Here is a 20,658-nt window from a genome sequence, read left to right as displayed (position 1 = left end):
AAGGATGACCAGCTGACACCAGTAGGCCACCGATTGCTCTCGGTGCTCGCTGCTGGCCTGGTAGACACGGCGTCTCGCCCAACGGCACCAGCTCGCACTTACGGCTTACGCACAGTCACTAAAATTACTAGCCATACGAAAACACGCTAGAAGCATACTAGAAACACGATTGTGATATCCACACACGCTCAGCTGCCAGTCACTTGCCACCATGACTCGAGAAAATCGTTGCTGAACAGAGCGTCGGGGTCTGCGAGGCTCCATTGCTCTTCGAGCGGCTGAAGAAATCTGACCAGTCGCCCGTCGCCTTCCACTTTACTCTCTATGTCGAACTCGGTAGCGGTGGGCTCGATCTCCACGTAGATGTACCGCAGGCTCGCGATGCAGCGCATGGCATGCTCGGCGATGCTTAAGTGATTGAAGTTGGAGTCAAACATAGGATCTCCTTTTGGACCGTTGTAGTACCATTTGATGCATAGACGCAGCGTGTGAAGCGGGAAAGCCGAGAGAGACTCGATCATTGCGTTCTGCGGACAAACAGGTTAGTAAATTCAACGAGACCACTATCCTGACGAGAAGCTCACCGTATAGGCGGGAACTTCGCGGTAGTTCCGCCCGCGGTATTCGAGGCGCAGCATCAGTTCGGCCAAGGTTGCTTTCACCGGAGCAAGGGCTCTATCCAAGGTCGCGGTGTCGAAGTCGGGCGCCTTGAGCTTGAGATAGAGGCTGTGCAGACCGCGCAGGTCTCGGAGAACGGCGCTGAGTCGCTCTTCGTCGGCCGGCGTCAGCATAGACGATGCCACGCAGAGGTGATCAACGCTGTGGCACAGGGCCAGTGTGTACAGGCAGACTAGGTTGCCCGAGAGACGTGTAAGCGACTGCCAGACGACCTGGGCTCGTGCCTCTAGATTCTGGGATCTCTGACTATCTATGAACCACTCTGAGGACACGGCGCCCTGTCCAACCTCCAGGTGCAGGTCCTGTAGGTTGGGGAAGCATCGAACCATGTTCAGCAAGTGGACGTTGTGGCAGTCTTGCGCTGTGAGAGACGTGACGCGGTGGTACCGCACGTCTGGCTTGCTGAAGTGGACCGACGCTACTTTCATGGTCTCCAGTGACTCCTTGAAGGGGGAAAAGACGACGACGGGATCCCTACACCGGCCGTTATAGCCGAAGAAATCTGCATCGACTGCGGTCAGAGGTGCTTGCATATCCTTTAACGTCTTAAGTGTTGTGGGAGTAGGACTCTGGATAAGCAGGACCCGCAGCTTCGTCATAGCCGCCACCGCATCGGAAATGCGGTCGTCTTCGTCAAGGACGGAGCCCCTACCGAGATCAAGCCACTCGAGCTCTGTGGCCTGGGCGAAAACAGTGCCGAAGGACATGCCACACTGTCCGATCACATTGAATGCCAACGAGATGCTGAGCCGTCGGAGGTAGCGAAAACTGTCTTTCCTGTCGGGACGCAACATAAACTTGCAGAACGACCGACACTGCCGTCCGGAAGGTAGCGTGACCGTGCCTGCCAAAAGGTACCGCGGGGCCACTTGGAGTAGTGTGCGGCACGTGCGCGCCATCCGACTTGCGTCCGCGCGAGGGACGAACGACATGACCTCGGCGAGGATGTCCCAGTTGAGCAGCTATATGCACGCGATGATATCGATGCTGAGCATCGATGTTGAACTATGTTCGACGGTAAGGCCTGACTCACGGCTTGTCTGTCCGTAGACGGGCTACGACGTGCCAGTGGCCCCGGTGGAGCCATGTATGTTGATGGACTTGGGAATGGAGTGCTAATAAAGGGACAGAACGGATGTAGATGATTGCAAGTAGATGGCGGTGTTATATATCCCCTCACGCGGTTGATTTTGAGGGCCTCGTGGCGATCTGATCCACTTCCTAAATTGAGCCGGACAAAATGACTCCAGGACAATTCCGGAGCCGTTTCACGTCGTAGTGCAACAAAGGGGACGTCAGCTCCGCGGCTGGATCACGCGTGAGACGAACACGTCAGCCTGACCAGAATTTATCTCGATGTGTTGCTCTCCAAACCTTGCATTGCAAAGGCACCTGGCATTGCTGCGTAGACATTACAGAAAACGTGGGATATTACACTTTGTACACGGTAGTGGAGGACTGGAAAGAAAGTTTCTACTACCCCGAAAACAAGCGGGAAGACGACAACAGACCATAGCGGAACCAGAGCGAAAGAGTGCGGGAAGAGAGAACATCATGGACAACGATTGTTACGGAGAAAAGGTGGAGAGAAAGAGATTGCTGCTGGAACATGAATGGCGAGCGACTGCAAAGTGGTGGACATAGGATAGCGACACTCTTAATGACACTGAGGAGGGGTAAAATCCGTGAGTGATGATTTTGGAGATGCGAATGCAGGAGAAAACTGATGCAGTTGTTGTGTGAATTCCGGCCAAACGAAGCGAATGATTGAATTGGGAGAAAGCTATGCGATCGATCCTGTGCATGATATAGTCCGGCAGGCATGGGGTGCGAAGGAGGTCATTATGCAAACTGAGAGAGACGTTGTGCGAGTGCTTCGACAATGTGCGCGTCTACGCCGAATTCTTTAGCGAGGTCTCCGTAAGGCTTGATATTTTCGTCAACAGTATTAAACTTGCGACTGCTCTGCAGTGGTGCGGTAGGCGCGGAGGCGTTGTTGGATCTCTGAGGCGACGCAGCGTGGGACACAGCAGGGGAAGAGGTGGCGGGAGGGAGCACGGCTTCCAAGATATCAGAGAGCTTGCTCATCTGCTCGGCGGTGAAGGCTTGGCAGCTCATGGCGGCGCGGACTAACTCCGCGGCAAGATTAGCCCAATCGGAGAAGGGGCTATCCTCAATGCGGGCAAGGAGAGCTTCTACCGCAGCGTGAGTGACCTCTGAGAAGACGAAGATAGTTAGTATCGCGCACCTCCAAAACAAATAAAAAGTCGCACCATAGAGCAAGTCTCTCAGATTACCAGACCAAAAAACACGGCTATCCTCATCCGTAGGGAACTTCGACAGGATACTGATGAGCGAGTGGAAGGGAAGAGATGGGACCTTGAGGAAGTGGCTATCCGGAGAGCGAATCAAATGCATAAGGGACTTGAGGTCAGCTTCGGAGATTAGACCATGCTGCAAGGCGGCGATAACATGTTCGTTACTCAAACTAGACAGTGAGGGCCGCGAGCCGTCGAAGACACCCTGCCACGACGGAAAGAGCTGCACGATGATTGCATCAGCCGTATACGAATGACCAAATGGACACATATACTCACTGCCCGCATTAGCTCCTCTTGATTACTTCGTGTGACCGTGACCCCACGAGCGCGTTTGCCCCTGCCCAGAACAGAGTTTTGAGATGTTCTCAACGCAGCCTTCGCTGCCTCAGGACTGGCCATCTCCGCAAACGCATGACTGAGCGTCTTGCCCTTGCGATCGAGCAGGACATGAACGCGTTCAACAGGATGCTTGAGCCAGGCAGCAATAGCCGGAGGGGTAATGTCCTGTCAGTATTGCGTGGGTTCAGATAGGGACAGTGAGTACATGCGGATATAACGCACCCATGGTACGTTATCGATTCGAAGGACAACCTTGTCGTCTGACTTGGTGATCCTAGCCGTCCCTGGGAGAGGTCGAGCCCGCGCCACTGGAGTAGAAGCGCCCTGAACGTGACCGAAGAAGTCCTGAACACCACCATCGTTCGGCAGCGCAAAGGCCTGGTTATATGCGTCAATATCGTCGTCACCCATGCGAACGGCGCTGGCGGCACGGGAGTTGGGCACATCCTCCATCTTCTTCAGCTTGAAATCGAGAACCTTTGACTTGCAGACCGCACACTCCATGTCCTTCTCTCCAACAATATTCAGAGCACTCGTGAGACACCCCGAGCATAGAGGATGGGTGCAGGGTTCGAGCACAGCCAGGGAGCCCTTGGAGGTACCACAGACCGAGCAGGAAGGAGATGGAGGGGTGGCAAGTTGTTTCTGTGTCTCAAGAAGTGCCGGGAGCGAATAGGCGTCGTAGTACATTGCATCTGAAGAAACAGAAGTGTCAAACGGATCTTGCAGGTGAAGAGGCAGAGTCTGAGAGTGTGCTTGGGCCGCGGCCTGAGAGAAAAATGCGGGAGGCTGGAGCAGATAATCATCTTCCTCGATGTCACAGAGTTCGCTCACCTGAAAACCGAGCTGGGTCAGCTGGAAACTGTCGCGATATCGGAACGATGCTCACTTGTCCAAAAACGGGTCTTCGACGAGTATGTGCGGGATCGGTAACGGTACCACGAAGCCTAATCTTGTTAAAGAGTGCGGGGTTTGGCGGCGGGGTATTGAGGAAGGCAGGTGACAGGGTAAACGACTGCACAATCGAAGCGCGGGCAGGGGTCGACAGTTGAGGGTTGGGAATTGGAGAGAGAGGAGACGCAGCCACGGGAGGCTGTATTGTGGTAAATGCACGGCCACGGCGCTGAGACGACAGGAAAGGAGCAGGAAGAAGAGCTTGAATCGAAGAGCAGTTAGTTAACGGAAGATGCCGAAGCATAGCCAAGCTTACACTTGTCGACGGAGAAGAAACTGGAGCCGTCAAGATCAACGCCATCATCGCCTACGTGCAATACACCATGTGAATAGTTGACTTCAGGTGCAGTTGTAGCGCATATATGCATACCTTCGTCGTCCGCGAATTGCGACTCTTCATTTAGACGGACTTTTATGTCGTTTTCGCCAGCGCGATCCCGCCAATTGCCAGCGATGTCTGCGCAGCTTTTTCTATCCTTGTGCCTGAAGCTATCTTCAGGCGAAACAGGGACGTTTTGACGGTGGTGTTCCGCAACCGATGCTGGAGTAGCGAGCGACGAGACGTTCGATGATGAGAACGAGCGGAGGCTGTGTGGGGTATATGGAGTGGAGAGTGAGTTGATGGGCGTATACGGCGAGGCGCTGATTTGTCGGTGGTGCGCTCGCTGGAGAGTGCGCTGAGGAGTTGCCGGCGGGTTGCCCTGCTTGCTGCGCGCGACGGCCGGCGACGTCGGGGCAGAGGCGACGGGAAGCGGAAAAGAGTGACGGGGCATTGCTGTCGTTATCGGTGGTGTCGGTCTTGTCGTCGTCGGCGCCGACGATGAGGAAGAGGCGTATCCGTGGGAGAAGTCGGTGAGATGGTCGTGGTTGGAGTCGAAGTCGACCGCCACGCGAGCGTGAGAACCATTTGTCCGAAAACTATCGCGACTCGTCAGGTGACCGCGCTCCTTAATGACCGCGTTCGACCGTCGCAGGCGCAATCACGAGCAACGTAAAACTGAGCAATATATTCGGAACACAACGCAGACGCGTAGCATAATCACCCGACGCGAGCTAAATAAGTCTATGCATCCAGACTAAAGACGTCTAACCTCTCCGGTAAAGTCTTGGAGTGCTCAACGGAACGTTGGATCAAATCTAAAGCCGCTTTAGAGCGAGGTTGCAGAGAAGCCTTGAACGGTACGGGAAAGCTACGAGGAGAATTAGGTGCAGTGCCTACGCACGATAAGTTCTAGAACTTACCTGACGACTCCGGGGGTGTCCTCGACTTTGGGCTCAATGACGTTTCCTTGTGCGTCATGCGCTTTCGTGATGTTAATCGTTGCCAGTGTTACTGCTATCGACACGAACATATGCGGCTGTGCAATGAGCATCCCCGGACAGATGCTGGAACACACATGTAAGTAGAGTTCGCGGGGAAATTGATATCGCGTACCGTCGACCAAAGCCAAAGACGTCAGTAAGGCAGTCAGGTGCTCCTTCCTCCATGAACCGCTCCGGGATAAATTTGTCGGCGTCGTGATAAACGTTCTCGTCGTGCAGAATAGCCCTGTTGTACCGCGATTTAGCTCAGTGAAGGACAGAGGCAATATCGGGGGGAACACTCGCCAGATATTGCCTATCAGCGGCGTCTTGGCTGGAATGAAGTAGCCTTGGTACTCGTCGTCCTTGCTCGCGGAATGTACCACTGAGTGATAATCAGCGTGAGAGGTGGGGTCCAGAAAAACCGTTTTTCGTACCCATTTTGACAGGTGGCTGCCATCTAAACACTTCTTGCATGATGGCCGAGACATACGGCAGCGATTCCTTGTCCTCGACTCGCGGGAGTCGCTCATTGCCAATGACTTTATCGATCTCAGCTTGCGCCTTAGCTTGAACCTCTGGATGCAAAGCCATTGCCATAAAAAACCACGAGAGCGAAGCTGTCGTCTGGAGCCCAACAATGACCACAGGATGGTGTGGGCGGAGGCGAAAAACGTACCGTATCCAGCTGACCCAGGGATATACCCACGCTCGAGTACTTAATGCAGTTTTCCATATCCAAATGTCCCTGTGCCTGCTGCAATAGCATCGAAGTGAAGGATGCACCAGCTGTTCCTAATTTCTATCAAGATATCAGCACACAATCTAGTTGCATGCAAGAGAACGCACCGACCATATGCCGTTTCGTCTCTTCAAAAGGCTTATTAATGCACTCAAGGACGACGGGTTTTGCGCGTGCCGCATATCGCTGGAAGGACGCAAGTGGGAACCACTGAGGGACATATCTTACTGCATGAGCATTGTGAGTTCATAACTGGGGCGTATATGGTGTGACGTACGGATCGGAAGGATGTCCACAAGCCACACCCCAACTACAGCTGTCTCCTCAAAGTAACGGTTAGCTTCGTGCGAAAGCTGATACATATCCTCGTCCTCCGTGATGCCATCATAGCCATACGCAACCTTCATCGAGATGGCCGCTGCGTTCCTGCGAGAGGCTGTCAGCAACGCTGTGACCCAGAATTTCTAATGTGACGCACCGCTTGAAGACATCAGGGAATGCTTCTGGTCTATTCAACAGATCTCGTAGGTAGAGTGAGCTCTGGCGGTTCAAAAAGGGTACGAAGCTCTGCGCGGCGCTTGGACCAAGACCTTTGCGCATGAGTTTCCTGCAGTTGCGGAAGTGAGGGGTGTTGTTAGCCAATATAACCGAGCCATCCCAGCCGATCCTGTACAGAGCCAGTCCCTAAGTGCGCGCACCTTCAAAGGAAAAAGGCAACACGTACAAATCCGAGCTCATAATCACGCGAGGCCGGTCGGAGTAGATAGGCGATCTACTGTCAAAGAGGTCGAATATAGCTTTGCGCGAATTAAGAATGATAAAATTGCTTCCTAGCATGCGAATTGTCGTGATGTCACCTGCCACCAGCTTGCTGTTTAGCCTGCGACCAAGCTAGATTTAACCGAAATACTCACCGTATATATTGCCGAGGTTCTGGAAGGTAACATATTGTTTCGTGCTGGGAATTTGCAGCAGGTTGCCTAAGAATGGCAGACCTGGTGGCCCAGGAGGAAGGTGCTTCGCCTTCCTGCGCCATGAATTAAACATGAACGCAAATACAAGTCCCGTCGCGGCGGTGGCGGCAATGTCCGCGAGTGACAACATGCCGGATACGTGGAAAGCAAACGAAAATTCTGTAACACATCGCTCTCGCAGTGTTTTAAGTAGGCCTGCAGGCGCCAAGTATAGGCGAAGGATTGGCTGGCCCACGGGAATTGGGTGCACCTGAATGTCGAACGCCGAAGCGAAACGTGTCGGGACTCGGAATAAGACGCGATAGTCTGTCCGAGAGCGGCATCACCACGGTACGCCCGCGCAAACCCTGTCGACTAGTCTTGTCCGGCTTGCGGTCTCTACATAGCAAAGCCAAGACATCGACCAGGAGCAGGGACAAAGCAGGCAAAGCCAATCGAGGCTTCCCCAAAAGGCTTCCTACTCTAACTCAACTGCTGCTTCTGGCGCCTATCACTTTTTGATCACATCAGAGTCAGGCAACCTCCCAGGCCTCATCCAGTCGTCTTGAGGCTCGGCCGATCTTATCAGGTTTAAATTTCCTCCGCAAATATGCCTTCCGTCACAGCGTTAGCTGAATAGCCTCTGGAGTGCATTTGGTGGGGGCATCACGGATACGTGGCGCAGAGAACGTTTTGCGGATACTCTTATCACGAGTTCGGCGCACGCGATGACCTCACCACAATCTGCAGCTTTTCAGCAGACTCCTTTGGTCCAGGACGACTTCGACAAGCCTATCAGCTAAAGGCCGTTGCATTATTATTGCACATACCTGTCCCACGCCATAGTTTGCTGCTGTAGATATGACAGACTTTGTGCGACGACTCGTGTCGGGAAAGAAAGCACGATTTCGGGATGAGGAGTTGGACTTGGAACTAGGTGCGTGTACGTGTCCTTGTCTGCAGCAGTCCATTTCATGTCCCCCACGTAGATCTAGCATACATAACAGATCGGATCATAGTCATGGGCTTCCCTGCGGCGGGCCTTGAAGGCCTGTACCGCAACCGACGCGAGGACGCGAAGAAGTTCCTGGACCACCGCCACGGGGCAAACTACTGGATCTTCAACTTCTGCCCAATCAAAGAGAATTCGTACCCGTCTCAAGTATTTGAAAATAGAGTCAGCAGATATCCCTTTCCAGACCACCAGTGAGTCAGTCCTGTGTGTGTATGGCGCATAGATGTTGAGATACGCGCAGTGCGCCTCCTCTGGCTATCTTGCCGTTAATCGCACGAGAAATGCGCACATGGCTGGACGGATCGCCTGAACGTGTCGCGGTCCTGCATTGCAAAGGCAAGTTACGTCTGCATGTTGATTATATGCGCTTGCTAACAAGGTAGTGCAGCCGGCAAGGGAAGGTCGGGCACCATGGCCTGCACGTACTTGCTTACGCTCACGGATCTTCCCCGGCCGCCGAGCATGGGCCGCAGCCGAGCTGCTGAAGAGAAGGCGAAACAGCGCGCTGAAGATTTCATGAACGTCATGCCCGCCGACATCGATGCTTCTGTTGATGTAGAGCCCCGTTCAGACGCGTCTTCAACAACGTCAGACCCGATTAAAAATGAAATTTCGAACGATGTGCTGGATGCGAAGCTTACTAATAAGACTACAGTTTCCAGAGTTGCGTCAGCCACTTCTCTGGACGACGTTCTGAAACTACATACTGCGGGCCGCATGAAACCGCCGTCGTCGTCTTCCGAGAAAGCAAAGCAGGGCGTAAGCATACCGAGCCAACGGCGCTGGCTGTACTACTGGTCACTGCTGATCGCACATCAAGGCCCGCATGGCCTCTGGTCGCTTAACGAGTCCGAACGTGAGCCTCCGCCAAAGGTGCACCTGACTCAGATCAAGATCCGCATGCACGAGCTATCGGGCGTGAAGGCGAACATGATCAAGGCGGCGAGCACGCTGATGGACCGGGCGGGCAAGGGCAAGCTCGCGGGGAGCACGAGCCAGGTGTGGGCGTCCCTCGCCCGGTACGACGACGAGCTCGTGGACACGCTTGAGTGGTGGGAGCGCACGACACGCGTTGATGACGGTAATATGGGCGTGCGCAAGCCCGGATCGCAACATCAGCCCGACGGGGAGCTCACGGACATGTTTGCGACGGCGAAGTGGGACAAAGGCAAGATGGTGCGGCCGTTCGCCCGCCTGGGGACCGTCAACGGAGATGGCGTGCAGAAGCAGCTGTCGGAGGTACGCAGTTTGATTGTGGTTTAGACTCGCGTTTAGCTGTATCTGATTGGGCTCTACTAGGAGGGTAAGATCGCTGTCTACGTCCTGCGCCCTTTATCGGACGACAGCTGGACGCTGGTTAAGTCAGGTCTAGAGGGTGATGAGCAGAGCCCCACGGTCGAGTCCGAGCAGGATTCCATACAGGATGCGACACGATCATTGGAGGATACGAGCGGCATTGTGCTCGATGCCCACCGCGAGGTCCGGGTGAAACTATATATCGGTCAGGTATGTGGTGTCAGACTGCCGCCACCGTTTGCCTTGGGTGATTGACGTGTTGCTGCTGCTCAGGTTTTCATGGGGTGGTTCTGGTTTATACCCACGTTCCACATGGCTCACCCGCGCTCACAAACGCAGCAGCCCACCGTCTATCCACTGACGCGCAAGGAAATCGACTTTCCGCTTGGTATCGGATCGCACCTCATCGACGTCGTGGTGTCGATGGAGTGGTGCGCCCCTGATGCGGACGTCCTCTCTCCGCCCGCCAGAGAGGACAGCCAGGATTCCGTCGAAGGCCGAGGCGACCCCACGGGAATTGGGGCGGCCATACATGCTGCGGCGATAGGGGAGACGCAGCAGGCAACAGAAGCATCCCAAGTCGGGAACGAATGAGTAGAGGGCGGTACGTACGCGTGCACGCGGATGATTCTTATTCCGCGAGCAGCAACTCAGATACCTCATTTGCAGACGTTGCTATGCACGAAGCGCGTAGCGGAGGACGACGGGGGTGTGGGCTAGCCTTACGGAAATATGTTGCATGATTAGCTCGCTGCAATGGTAATTCACCGCTAGTCCTGCTCTGATTCCGGGTTGTTTTTCCCAGGTAAGCCTGCGGGGATCCGTCTGAAGAGACGTGACGCCATCTCCTGTGAGTGTTCGAACCCATCTGGTGTCCGCTGCTTTGCGCAGATGGCACCAAGACACACTTGTCCCGGAATTGCTTAGCGAGCGGTCATTGATGGCCGCGGCCGGCATGCGGCACCTTGGGTGATGTGCAGGACCACACTTGCCGCAGAAGGCAGGCCAGGTGATTCGACCTGGTCGAGCTGCTTCTTCGCGAACACGCTCTGATGAAAGATTCTGGTGTGTCCTCGGCGGATGCAAATTCGCCCTCTCGTCCCTTTCCTTTACTCCACCACATCTGCGCGGCAGGTCAAAGTCGACGGTGGCCTGCGCTCGTCGCAGAAAGCGTCCCTTCTGCTCGGTCTTGTAATGCTCCCCTACGGGCTCAAAATCGTCTGGTTCGCCCTTTCACTCTCAGGTATGCTAGTTTCGGAGCCGACGCGGGACCCTTACTAGTCACATCCAATAACGCTCTCCTCTTGTACAGGGCTATTGAGCAGCTGGGTTGCCTTGCCGGCGTTCCCGAGGACCGTTGCGAAGGGGACATGGATTCCGGTCATATATGGTGTTGTCGACACCGTGCTCCAGGGGGTATTTTGTCTAGGTAGGTAACGAGCGGACAGTGTGTATATGATCTGACATTGGTGCAGGGCTCATCTGGAAGATGGATCCGTTCCTTATGCCTAGAACATTCTGTATCAGTACGTTCCACCATACTGGCTTCAAATGACGTCCATTAAGTTCTGTAACAGTACAAACAGGCCTCATGCAACTCTGCTGGTCCTGCTTGGCTGGGTGCTGCATCGCCATGTCCTTGAGGAGCGCAGCCGACGTGTTTCACGACAGGGCTTTCGGACAAGTGCTACAGAGGTATGCATGGAGTCTATACCACGCACTGGGAGAGCTCATATATAAATTTCCCACCCCACCGCAGAATGTCCGGTAGACTGTCTCGAGTGGTCATAATTGCCGTATTCCCTGCGGCAGTCTTCGCCGTGCAGCTTGCTCTACTACTGAGTCTGAATGCCGTACAGCCTGTGGACGGTCTCAATTGTGACGCGTCTAGCCCTCCATGGTGTGTGTCTACCATTCTTGTTGTTCCAGACTCGGGCTAAACGCTTCATCTCCGACAAAGGGTCCGTCTTGTAGGCTACTCGGGCACCTCTCTTCTTTTCGCCGTCCCTTCCGTCATCTTATCTCTCGTGATCGTCATTCACACCCTCTACCCTCGTCATGCCCAGCCAATGACCATCTCTACGGCCCGTACGGTATACTCTCATGATTCTCTAACCTCGCTTCCCACTCGACGCCTGCGACACCGAGAGCCCAAGTATCGCCCTCGGGTGACCGACACCTTCGACTATGCCCTCTCGGAATCACCAATAGACACTCATTCTGCGCTGAATCTGCCCAAGACGCTCTTTCCCTCAAATGATTCTGAGAACCCATATCCTCCACTAAGTCCCGGTCGCACGCTTTCACAGGCGAAGCACTCCAAATACCACCTGCCTTTCGCCAGTCCCCCAGTAACTCCCGCGCAAGAGCTTTCGCACCCGTCTAGCCCGCAGCCGAGCCTACAAAGCGCGCGAGGGTCTCTCTTCCGTGAGGTGAATCGTAGTAGAAACAGCTCGTACCGCAGTGCGCCTTCACCTATCATATTCTCTTCTCCTTCTCGCACAGAGAACCGTCCACGCGAGCCAACCGTGGTCAATATCTCTCCGTCACCTGACCCACCCACATTAGAGGATGAGAAGGACGATGGATCAATAACGGAGGTACAACACGACGTCGAAGGCGATAATATTGCGACGGGCTCGCTGCGCTGGGCCTATGACCCAGAACATGCGTCGCTCAAGCAAAGCAAAGATTTTGGCTATGACGATCTCGAAGAGGGCGGCTACGACGAGCCAACGTTCCCGCCGTTCCCGCGCATCCGCCGCTCGCCGTCTGGCCAACCGCCCTGGCTCAATGATGTACCCGACCCGGCCCCACCGTTGCTGCGCGTGGTGTGCTTCCAGCTCTTCCTCGCCGCATCGCTCGTCGTCTGCGCTGTCACGTCGCTCGTCGACATCTTTGCACATCATGATCCACCTACGCCCTTCGGAACGCAGCACGCGGCGCTCGTGCTCGTCGCGTGGGGTCCGGCTTTGTTTATGGGGACTGTTGTGCTCATGAACCGCATAGACTGGGTATCATACCCAAGATCACGGCCCGTGCTTGCACTCTGCCGCCGCTAATATTTATGTGTACGTTGAACGCTGTATCATTCTACCTGCGCAATCCTGCCTTTTTCTATCTTGTCACTTCTCTACACTCGGATTGCATTGCTCTTGAATAAGTTAATCATCGTACACGTTCTTTGCTTGCATAAACACTTGACTTCGCTTTTCTGCTTGCATATGCATACCCCCTTTTACCCTTGTATTATGTAGCTTACCTGTAACACTAACCGGCCGCCGACCGTAATACCCCTCCTCTCCCCCTGCTCATGATCAATACCACGTTCCCTTGTAATTCTTAGGCAGCAATATACGACATTCGTTTAGAAAAAGTCAGATCGATCCGCGTGAAGGGCGAGACTAGATTAGAATGTCTTGATGGTGCGACGGACATGAAGGCGTTGAAGCCGACAGAGATGGATACACAGTCATTAGAGGGCAGAGCGGTCGAGTCCAAGCGTACAAGTCGTGAGTGTGCGGGGGATTAATTGAACATGAAAGACTAGCCCCGCCTCTGCACAAAATTCTGTGCAAATGGTGAATTCATCGTAAAATGTATGAGGTATGCGAGAGGACGTACAACGAGATCTTGCCTTGTGACGACGGCGAGGACAAACTTCCGCCCTGCGTCGGTAACTATACACGCATATAATCAGTATTGTCAGATGCGGCCAACAAAGGGTTGCGGTACGCACCCAGCGCAAAGATCTTGTCTTGCAAGAACTGCTCGAGCTCGGCCAGGGGCGTCGATGGGGTGATGACCGTGTACGGATGCGAACTAGAGCGGATGAACTTGATAATGTACTTTGACACTTTCTCATCCTACGTGGCATGTCTCCAGATGAACGAAAGTTGATAGGCGCAGAAAGAGCAAACGCACCGGACTCGCTTCGCCCGCCTCCCACTTCTTCTTGAGCCCGGCAACATCGATGTAGCCGAGCGGCTTCCGGTGCCTGTCCAGCACACTAAACACAGAACACGGCAGCGCATCAGACTCCGCTTGTCTGCAGAGGACATCGTCACGTACGGTATGTGTGAAAAGTCGCGCTCGTACGCGAGCTCAATTGCCCGTGAGATCGCCTCGTCTTGCGGCAGCGCAAACGCAGGGGGCAGTTGCAGGTCCTATGCACACAGCCGGCACCACGAACGCACGTCAGCTCCTCCCGAGCCAAAGCGCACCATAACAGGCGTACCTCGACCACTGCGCCCCGGTACTTGTCTCCATCGCCGAACGGCGGGTACGCCAAGCTCGCCGCCGCCGTGCTCTGGCTGGGCTCTGCTGCTGTTGTCGACATCATGTCACGGCAGAATCGTCGCCTCTGGTGTTCTGGAATCAAGAAAGGTGCTGTCCGGGGAGGGACTGAGCTGAGCTGGGCGTTTCAAGGTGCTTCAATGCCATGGTGGCGGAATGGATCAGGCCACTTTGCGTGCGCCTCTGGGCGCCGAAGCGCTGAACCGCCGATGTTCTGTCGTCCCACTCTCCTCGGTCTCAGTGGCGGCTGTAACCCCAGCGCGAAGAGGAGGACGTTTGTGGAGAGTTGTGAAGATAGAATCTCACATCATGCGTGTCTTACTGCGTCTGTACAAGATGCTGACCAGATGACTATCGAGATTCAACAGGCTTTGATCTTGCGCCAGGGAACACGCTCTGAAAGCCTGTGGCTCGAAAGACGACGGTAGCACCGGTGAATCGTCAGCGTAGCTAAGCTTTCACGCGCACGGCGAACCCTCAGACTGGCTCGCGCATAAAATCCCGATTGTGCTATCGTCCCGACAATGATTGCGGACAGGGACTCGGTGGCGAACAAGCCCTTCTAACCTCTAATTTGTGGGCAGATGTCACATTGTTGTTGCTCCCGGCGTTGAAGTCAGAAGTCAACATACCATAAACAACGCCGAGCTTTACACACGCAAGTAGTCGGCATACGACTTGGATGCAGGTAGTTTTAAATCCCGAGGACCCCAGGCACAATACTTCTACCGCCTTGAAGCCTCCGTTGGCTGATGAGGATGACAGGTATGTCTCACTGCCCTATCCAGCCTCCGGGGTAATCATTCAATAATTAAAGTCTCTCCAGGACATGGTGTGGAAAGTCTAGCTCCCACTCGCGGGGAGCACAGGCAAACGTCATGCGGCGGAGTCCGCAGATGCTTGAGGCGGTCAACATGTGTCTTAGTAGGACCTTCAGACAAGACACGTCCAACTATACTTGCGCTGGATGATGCGCTCACGATGCCTTACTCGTTTCAGCACTCTTGCCGTAACACCTGGCCGATGTGGTGAGGCTCGATCAGTCATATAGTGGAGGATACACTGATTTCCTCGCCGCACGGCTGACTCTTATCCCTCACATCCGAAAATACAATGCTGGTCCAGCTGTTTTCCGCTATTCTTGCACTTTTCCTTGTCTACAAACTACTGCAGCTGCAGAGACCTAAAAATCTACCTCCCGGCCCGAGGCCCCTGCCTTTGCTTGGCAACCTCTTGGAGATGCCAGTGGAGAATGCGCGCGTCGTCTTCAGAGACTGGGCGAACATCTACGGTATGAGATAGTACGCTTCGTCTTCCACCCTCACTTCTAACCTTTTAAACGCTAGGCAGGGAGCTAATGAAGATCGAGCTGCCTGGCAAAATGCTATACTTCATTTCCGATAGGCAAACCATGATTGACCTTTTCGAGACGCGAGCTGCTAAATATTCTTCTAAACCTCCATTCACCATGACCTAATCGTATGCACATTCAGTATCCTTTACTCTCATCCAGGATACTCACTGTGTTGCAGGTCCGGGTTCAAATATATCGTGCCTCTTCTACCGTATGAAAGTCGTCTGAAGACCACGAGGAGGCTACTGGGGCAAGGCCTCTCGCACACCGCCGTACGAAGCTACCAGTCATATATCGACCGACGAGCAATGCTCTTGCTGGAGTCATTGTGCGAGAATCCGAGCGATTTCGTCATGCATTTCACCAGGTCAGTTCTGTCGTAACGTCTATCGGCTTTATCAAACTGACCTCCAACATCAACAGAATGGCCGCACATACCGCGATGAAGATTGCATACGGCCACAAAGATGTCACGGATAATCAAGACTTGCTCTCAAAAGCGATTCGATCTATGGAGATCTTCACCGAAACAGTAATCCCTGGCGCGTGGCTCGTGGACTCCCTGCCAATTCGTAAGTGTTCTATGCTTGGGTTCGGTATTTCACCAGACCTGAAGGATACTGCAGTCGATCACCTTCCATCGTGGTTTCCTTTCGCTGCATTCAAGAGGTACCAAGAGATGGCGAAGCCGATAGTTGTTGAGTCTGTCACAAAGCCGTTCGAGATAGTCAAAAAGCATCTGGTTAGCCGCTATTTCTTTAAGAGACGACGCTCGAGTAGTAACATCTGCCAGGCTCAGGGCACAGCGGACGGATCCTTCACCTCTTATCTCCTTCAGTCAGAGAAGCTCGATCCTGAAACCGAGGACTGCATCAAATGGGCTGCGAATGGTATCTTCTTCGGTCAATTCGAGACAGTGCGTTTTTCCAACAGTGAAAGTCTGCCGTTAAGCAGTTAGCCGATCTATATCAGACGACGGCTGCCCTCTCTTGGTTCACTCATGCTATGGTCAAGCATCCTGATGTACAGAAGAAGGCTCAGGAGGAGATCGACAGGGTCGTCGGAAATGAGCGTCTTCCCAAGGTCGAGGACCGTGATTCGCTGCCCTACCTCAATGCCGTCTTGCGGGAAGTCATGAGGTGGCAGCCGATCGTTTGTCTTTGTGAGTGCATCAAGGCACCAAAGCGCCGCATTCATTGACGGGAAGTGGCAGCGACGCGTGCCGTCAGCGAGGAAAGCGACGAGTATCACGGTTACTTCGTACCAGCATATACTGAAATAGTGGTGAACATCTGGTTAGTGACATGGCTGGGACATGCGAATTGTCGCTGAGTTACATCAGGGCCGTGCTACACGACCCTACGGTGTATCCCGACCCCGAGCGGTTCATTCCAGAGCGCCACCTTGAGAAAGATGTTCCAGATCCTCTGGATGTTGCATTCGGGATCGGTCGTCGGTGAATGATCTCGATATACGTCCCAGTTGTACCGCTAACCGACGTACGTTGTCTCGTACCTTCAGAGGTTGCCCTGGAAGGCAAGTGGCTCAGGCTCAGCCATTCGTGACCATGGCGTGCATGCTCGCAACCCTCGACCTCAAGCCCGTGAAAGACGAGCACGGCAATGAGCTAATTCCCGAGACGAAGGGAGGTGACCTTTTGATCAAGTGCGCCATCCCGTCTCGTTCACGTGTGTCAATTCATCTCCAACTCCTCACAGCTTCCCTGTACCGTTCAAATCGGCGTTTACTGCACGCTCTGAGATGGCACTGGAGCTTATTCATCAGTCGGCGGAACACGCCAGGTCGCTACCTGACAAGCTGGAGCGGTGGTCTGACTAGTTCGAGGGTCGGCGGTGAGCTCGGGGAAAGACAGAAGCAGTCGTGTTTCGACAAACATATACTGTCTTGACGAACTAATAGCTGTAGCCAGGGTTGTATTTGTACTCGAGGAGCCGGCGACACCCTGTTCTGCCGTGCTGGCTAATTCATGAAGAGGTCACTTGGCGCCATGACTGATGTTCTCCGTTATAATGGACACATTTGATTGCGAGATATGCAGCGAACGAAAGGGAGGAACTAGGATTAACTGGTGCCTACAGCCGTAAGGGAAACAAACAAGAGGATACCAGCGCTCAGACAGCACTAGCAAGTTGCCGGCAGCACCCTGTTCTGCCACCTGGACCGATTCCCTTCAACGAGATCTTACTGGCTTGTCATGCGCGTTTCTTACCCTGAGATCACGTTGAAACAAAAATATTTGCATTATGTGGCCAGAAAAACCAACCGCGATTAACAGCTTTCACTGGGCGAGAGTTCTCTGCGTAGTCTGCGCCGCCGTAATGGCACGAGAAGGTCACTTATGCTTATGCTGATCCATAATGGCCACTGCAGCTTACCCACGTCTTCGTCGAACGACTCCCGCCCGTGTCTTTGGTGCTTAGTACGCTCCACAAACGAAGCGAGGTTTTCGTTCGCGGCTGGTCCTGGTCCTGCGCAGCACCTGCGGCAATCGGCGAGCTCGCGGGGGTCATATAGAGTGACATTTAGTTGATGCGCTATATTTATGGTATACAGAAAGCTCGTACATATGCTGACACTGCAAGTGCGGATAGCTCTGCGGATACAGGTTCTATGTCCAACGAGCGTAATGAGGAAAGGAACGAGACAAGAAGCGTAAGAACGTTACACACATACTATAGGATCCCAGACCTTGTAGATATGCTGTCGCCTACTGGTCCGTGTTGGCTGGACCGGTGTGCTTCTTCAAGCTCTCAACAGCCTTCAGGAGTTGCTGTCTGACTAGATCCGGAGAATCGGTACTAGAGGGTGGCTCCAGTGGATCAAGCTCGTATGCAAACCACTCTCGCAACTCAGCAGTGGCAATCCCATCTTCGCCTAGGGATAGCTCATAACCTGGAGTGTCGGTTGGTAAAACTTTGCTGAGGTCGGATGCGGTGTAGTCGGCACCGCTCGCAAGATATTCCTCTCGGCGAAGAAGAGGCCATCGCGTGCCACCTTCACTTAGTAAGAGAATGATCTGCTTGACTTGGTTAGACATGGCTGGCTGCCTTTGCGGAGGCACAAGAGCAAATAGCTCTGTCATGCGCATCTAGCTCACGTCAACACACGACTGTAGCTGAAGTTGACAATGACACGTACAGTAATCGCAAGGATGTCCCTGTTTTCTTTGGGGGTCAGCTTTCTCGTTTGACCCGTCGAAAGGGCGTTTTTAAGGAATAAATCCCCAACGCGTAGAAGCATAAGGACATTGTCTGCAGTTGCGGGCATGTCAGGGGGAGGTGGAATGCTGCAAAACTCGTGAACGACGTGAAGAGATGGATGCGAAGATTAGTCCCAGAACCCACCCTAACATATTAGAATATAGCCATGGATGTTTTGGGAGAGGCTCATGTTTGCGAGCCTACACAAGTCTCGACTAGTTGACTAGCTTGACTAGCTTGACTTGATGTAGTGTCCGGAAACCGATCAGAGTCTCATCAAAAACGCGCGTCCGATAATCACACGAATGACTAAGCAAGCGATATACCTGATTGGGCGTTCCAGTTATGGTCAATTGATCTCAAGGTAGGCAGGCGCGAGAGGGGACTAACATCAGCCTGACTGTCATACGTAAACTTAGCTGAAATAAACGAAGACATCGGTGGCCAAGAACGCGCCGTAGCAGCGTAGTTAAATGCGATGAGCCCGTCGATGACACAGCTAGGAGTCGAGGCTAAGAGACGGCAGCTCGCAGGAGCCGTAGAGCGAGGCGACCCTTGAGGCCTGAGGCCCAGTGAAGACCCCTTCCGCCCGAAGCGACCGAGGACTATCTGAGTCTATCGAAAATTCACTGATCTACCCCCAGCGACCTCAGAGAAATTGGCAGACGCCGGAGAAGCTCCGACGACCGCGCCCATCGGTTGCGTCTCCATTGAGTTGACGGCGCACCATGGCGCATCGATGTCACCACGATCTTTGACGCGTCCATTAATGCCTCTCCGACGTGTCCAAACGCCACCAGCTCTACTCCAAATCCAAATCTGGGTCCGAATGCGAGGACTTCGAACTAATGGCTTCAATGTCCCGACACCGCCGACCGATGCTGCCAAATCGAAGCAGGAGCACCCTATCCGGATTCCGACATATATAAGGGTACACGCCAGACAACAGCGCCGTGCCGCTCTCCTTCTGCTGCCCTCACCACGCCCCACCCGTCGTGCCCTGCAATTCAGAGGTCCCCGTCCCGCCTCTATCTAGTCTGGCAAGCAGGTGAGTATATGCGCATATACCGACACAGAAAGTCTTTGTTGACATCAACTCAAGCTTATGACGCTGGCTGATACTCGACGTCGCAAGGGCAGTCGAGCCAGTCGACACGCTGCCGCAAATAGTCGGGGAGGGGGGCTCAAGGTGCATCTACGCTCGCTCTTTGGACAGTCACGTATACGCGCGCAGGACGTGCGGGATCATGGTACCGTGCCCGCGATAGATGGCGGGATGGTGAAGAAGACTTCTGGTGACCATACCTCGACCGCTCAAGACACCTGCGGCGAATCTCAGCCTGCTGAAGTATCTAGGGGTGAACTGACACATTCTAGCATCGCGGAGAACTGTGACAGAGATGAAACGCACACCACAGAAGCAGGCAGCGCTGATGGCGAGGAAAAGGACGATTCCCCCGTTGTTTGTACTCCCAATGTTCCTGCTCCGCGCAAGAAGGGCAAGTCACTCACACCAGGATTGGTTGATACATTGAGGTATGTGTCTATTCGATGCCAAAGAGGTCTCACATGATTTATTCCTCCCAGGAACCTGTTCGGCCGCCAGTGGGTTGCCTTCGAGAAGGATACCGCGCGTGTACAGGTACGTAGAGCGATCTCTCGCTTGTGCGAATACTTATCGCTGTGTGATAGGCTTTTGTAGATGACGCTATACTACATAGAGTTCATCTCCTTCGCCTAGTTTCACCCGAAAGCTGCTAACGCTTCTACAGGGTGTTGGTATCAAGAAGGCACGTGGGCGCGCAGCAGGGACAGCGAAATAAGGTACGACGAAATCTATTGACTCTAGCTACATGGTACTAACTACGATGTGTTGAAGGAGATACATATGGCCTCTGTTGCAAGCCACTCAGCATCTGGTTGACGTCTGCTCTGCACAAGCCGGTGTGTGGGTTCGTTTCTTGTTGGACAGCTGTGGTGGGCGGTAGTACATGCGAGAGCGGGTGGCAGTTCAGGATAGCCAGAGGTAGCTGGGGTGGTGCGGGCACGTATCTGGCAGATGGGAGCAGCTCGGGACATGTACTGGTAGTTTCGGGCAGACTGCAATAGATTGGCGCATTTTCAGACCATTTTCTGGCGAGCACGCAGGAGAAAAATATTCATATATCTTAATCTACCCTCTTGTGC

At 53.8% G+C, this 20,658-nt stretch overlaps 8 protein-coding genes across 8 annotated transcripts; 3 read left to right on the top strand and 5 right to left on the bottom strand.

Moving 5' to 3' along the window:
• Positions 1-103: 103 nt before the first annotated feature.
• Positions 104-1,759, bottom strand: PHACADRAFT_254338 (uncharacterized protein). The gene is made up of 3 exons (XM_007394705.1): positions 1,712-1,759; positions 585-1,640; positions 104-527 (listed from the first exon to the last, which is right to left on the bottom strand). The coding sequence occupies exons 2-3, from the start codon at positions 1,383-1,385 to the stop codon at positions 189-191; spliced, it is 1,140 nt and encodes a 379-aa protein (XP_007394767.1). The 5' UTR covers positions 1,386-1,640; positions 1,712-1,759; the 3' UTR covers positions 104-188.
• Positions 1,760-2,078: 319 nt separating this feature from the next.
• On the bottom strand, positions 2,079-5,180 carry PHACADRAFT_183503 (uncharacterized protein). The gene is made up of 7 exons (XM_007394704.1): positions 4,663-5,180; positions 4,549-4,599; positions 4,228-4,493; positions 3,561-4,172; positions 3,276-3,503; positions 2,952-3,219; positions 2,079-2,894 (listed from the first exon to the last, which is right to left on the bottom strand). The coding sequence occupies exons 1-7, from the start codon at positions 5,063-5,065 to the stop codon at positions 2,521-2,523; spliced, it is 2,202 nt and encodes a 733-aa protein (XP_007394766.1). The 5' UTR covers positions 5,066-5,180; the 3' UTR covers positions 2,079-2,520.
• A 175-nt stretch (positions 5,181-5,355) lies between these two features.
• On the bottom strand, positions 5,356-7,383 carry PHACADRAFT_93132 (uncharacterized protein; the record flags this gene model as incomplete). The annotated part of the gene is made up of 11 exons (XM_007394703.1): positions 5,356-5,482; positions 5,535-5,678; positions 5,728-5,841; positions 5,895-5,979; positions 6,032-6,221; positions 6,274-6,351; positions 6,448-6,563; positions 6,614-6,762; positions 6,815-7,003; positions 7,061-7,193; positions 7,251-7,383. The coding sequence occupies 11 exons, from the start codon at positions 7,381-7,383 to the stop codon at positions 5,356-5,358; spliced, it is 1,458 nt and encodes a 485-aa protein (XP_007394765.1).
• A 767-nt stretch (positions 7,384-8,150) lies between these two features.
• Positions 8,151-10,194, top strand: PHACADRAFT_93074 (uncharacterized protein; the record flags this gene model as incomplete). Its single annotated transcript, XM_007394702.1, has 6 exons — positions 8,151-8,226; positions 8,279-8,495; positions 8,546-8,644; positions 8,688-9,558; positions 9,613-9,810; positions 9,874-10,194. The coding sequence occupies 6 exons, from the start codon at positions 8,151-8,153 to the stop codon at positions 10,192-10,194; spliced, it is 1,782 nt and encodes a 593-aa protein (XP_007394764.1).
• A 524-nt stretch (positions 10,195-10,718) lies between these two features.
• PHACADRAFT_254332 (uncharacterized protein) lies at positions 10,719-12,971 on the top strand. The gene is made up of 6 exons (XM_007394701.1): positions 10,719-10,843; positions 10,913-11,029; positions 11,076-11,126; positions 11,178-11,295; positions 11,360-11,500; positions 11,561-12,971. The coding sequence occupies exons 1-6, from the start codon at positions 10,795-10,797 to the stop codon at positions 12,660-12,662; spliced, it is 1,578 nt and encodes a 525-aa protein (XP_007394763.1). The 5' UTR covers positions 10,719-10,794; the 3' UTR covers positions 12,663-12,971.
• Positions 12,972-13,002: 31 nt separating this feature from the next.
• PHACADRAFT_254330 (uncharacterized protein) lies at positions 13,003-13,996 on the bottom strand. The gene is made up of 6 exons (XM_007394700.1): positions 13,838-13,996; positions 13,672-13,766; positions 13,525-13,609; positions 13,340-13,466; positions 13,225-13,280; positions 13,003-13,170 (listed from the first exon to the last, which is right to left on the bottom strand). Exons 1-6 carry the CDS (start codon positions 13,937-13,939, stop codon positions 13,147-13,149), a joined length of 489 nt encoding a protein of 162 aa, XP_007394762.1. The 5' UTR covers positions 13,940-13,996; the 3' UTR covers positions 13,003-13,146.
• A 708-nt stretch (positions 13,997-14,704) lies between these two features.
• On the top strand, positions 14,705-17,599 carry PHACADRAFT_208100 (uncharacterized protein). Its single transcript, XM_007394699.1, has 12 exons — positions 14,705-14,924; positions 15,022-15,187; positions 15,243-15,375; positions 15,429-15,617; positions 15,674-15,822; positions 15,877-15,992; positions 16,044-16,166; positions 16,223-16,412; positions 16,464-16,545; positions 16,593-16,706; positions 16,772-16,915; positions 16,969-17,599. The coding sequence occupies exons 4-12, from the start codon at positions 15,559-15,561 to the stop codon at positions 17,087-17,089; spliced, it is 1,098 nt and encodes a 365-aa protein (XP_007394761.1). The 5' UTR covers positions 14,705-14,924; positions 15,022-15,187; positions 15,243-15,375; positions 15,429-15,558; the 3' UTR covers positions 17,090-17,599.
• A 177-nt stretch (positions 17,600-17,776) lies between these two features.
• PHACADRAFT_254328 (uncharacterized protein) lies at positions 17,777-18,477 on the bottom strand. Its single transcript, XM_007394698.1, has 3 exons — positions 18,410-18,477; positions 17,941-18,359; positions 17,777-17,879 (listed from the first exon to the last, which is right to left on the bottom strand). Exon 2 carries the CDS (start codon positions 18,357-18,359, stop codon positions 17,979-17,981), a length of 381 nt encoding a protein of 126 aa, XP_007394760.1. The 5' UTR covers positions 18,410-18,477; the 3' UTR covers positions 17,777-17,879; positions 17,941-17,978.
• Between the last annotated feature and the right edge of the window lie 2,181 nt (positions 18,478-20,658).

Source organism: Phanerochaete carnosa (assembly GCF_000300595.1).
Source record: "Phanerochaete carnosa HHB-10118-sp unplaced genomic scaffold PHACAscaffold_4, whole genome shotgun sequence".
Classification (NCBI taxonomy): Eukaryota; Fungi; Basidiomycota; class Agaricomycetes; order Polyporales; family Phanerochaetaceae; genus Phanerochaete; species Phanerochaete carnosa.
Note: the sequence above shows the minus strand (reverse complement) of the source record. Positions and strands in the feature narration are given on the sequence as shown.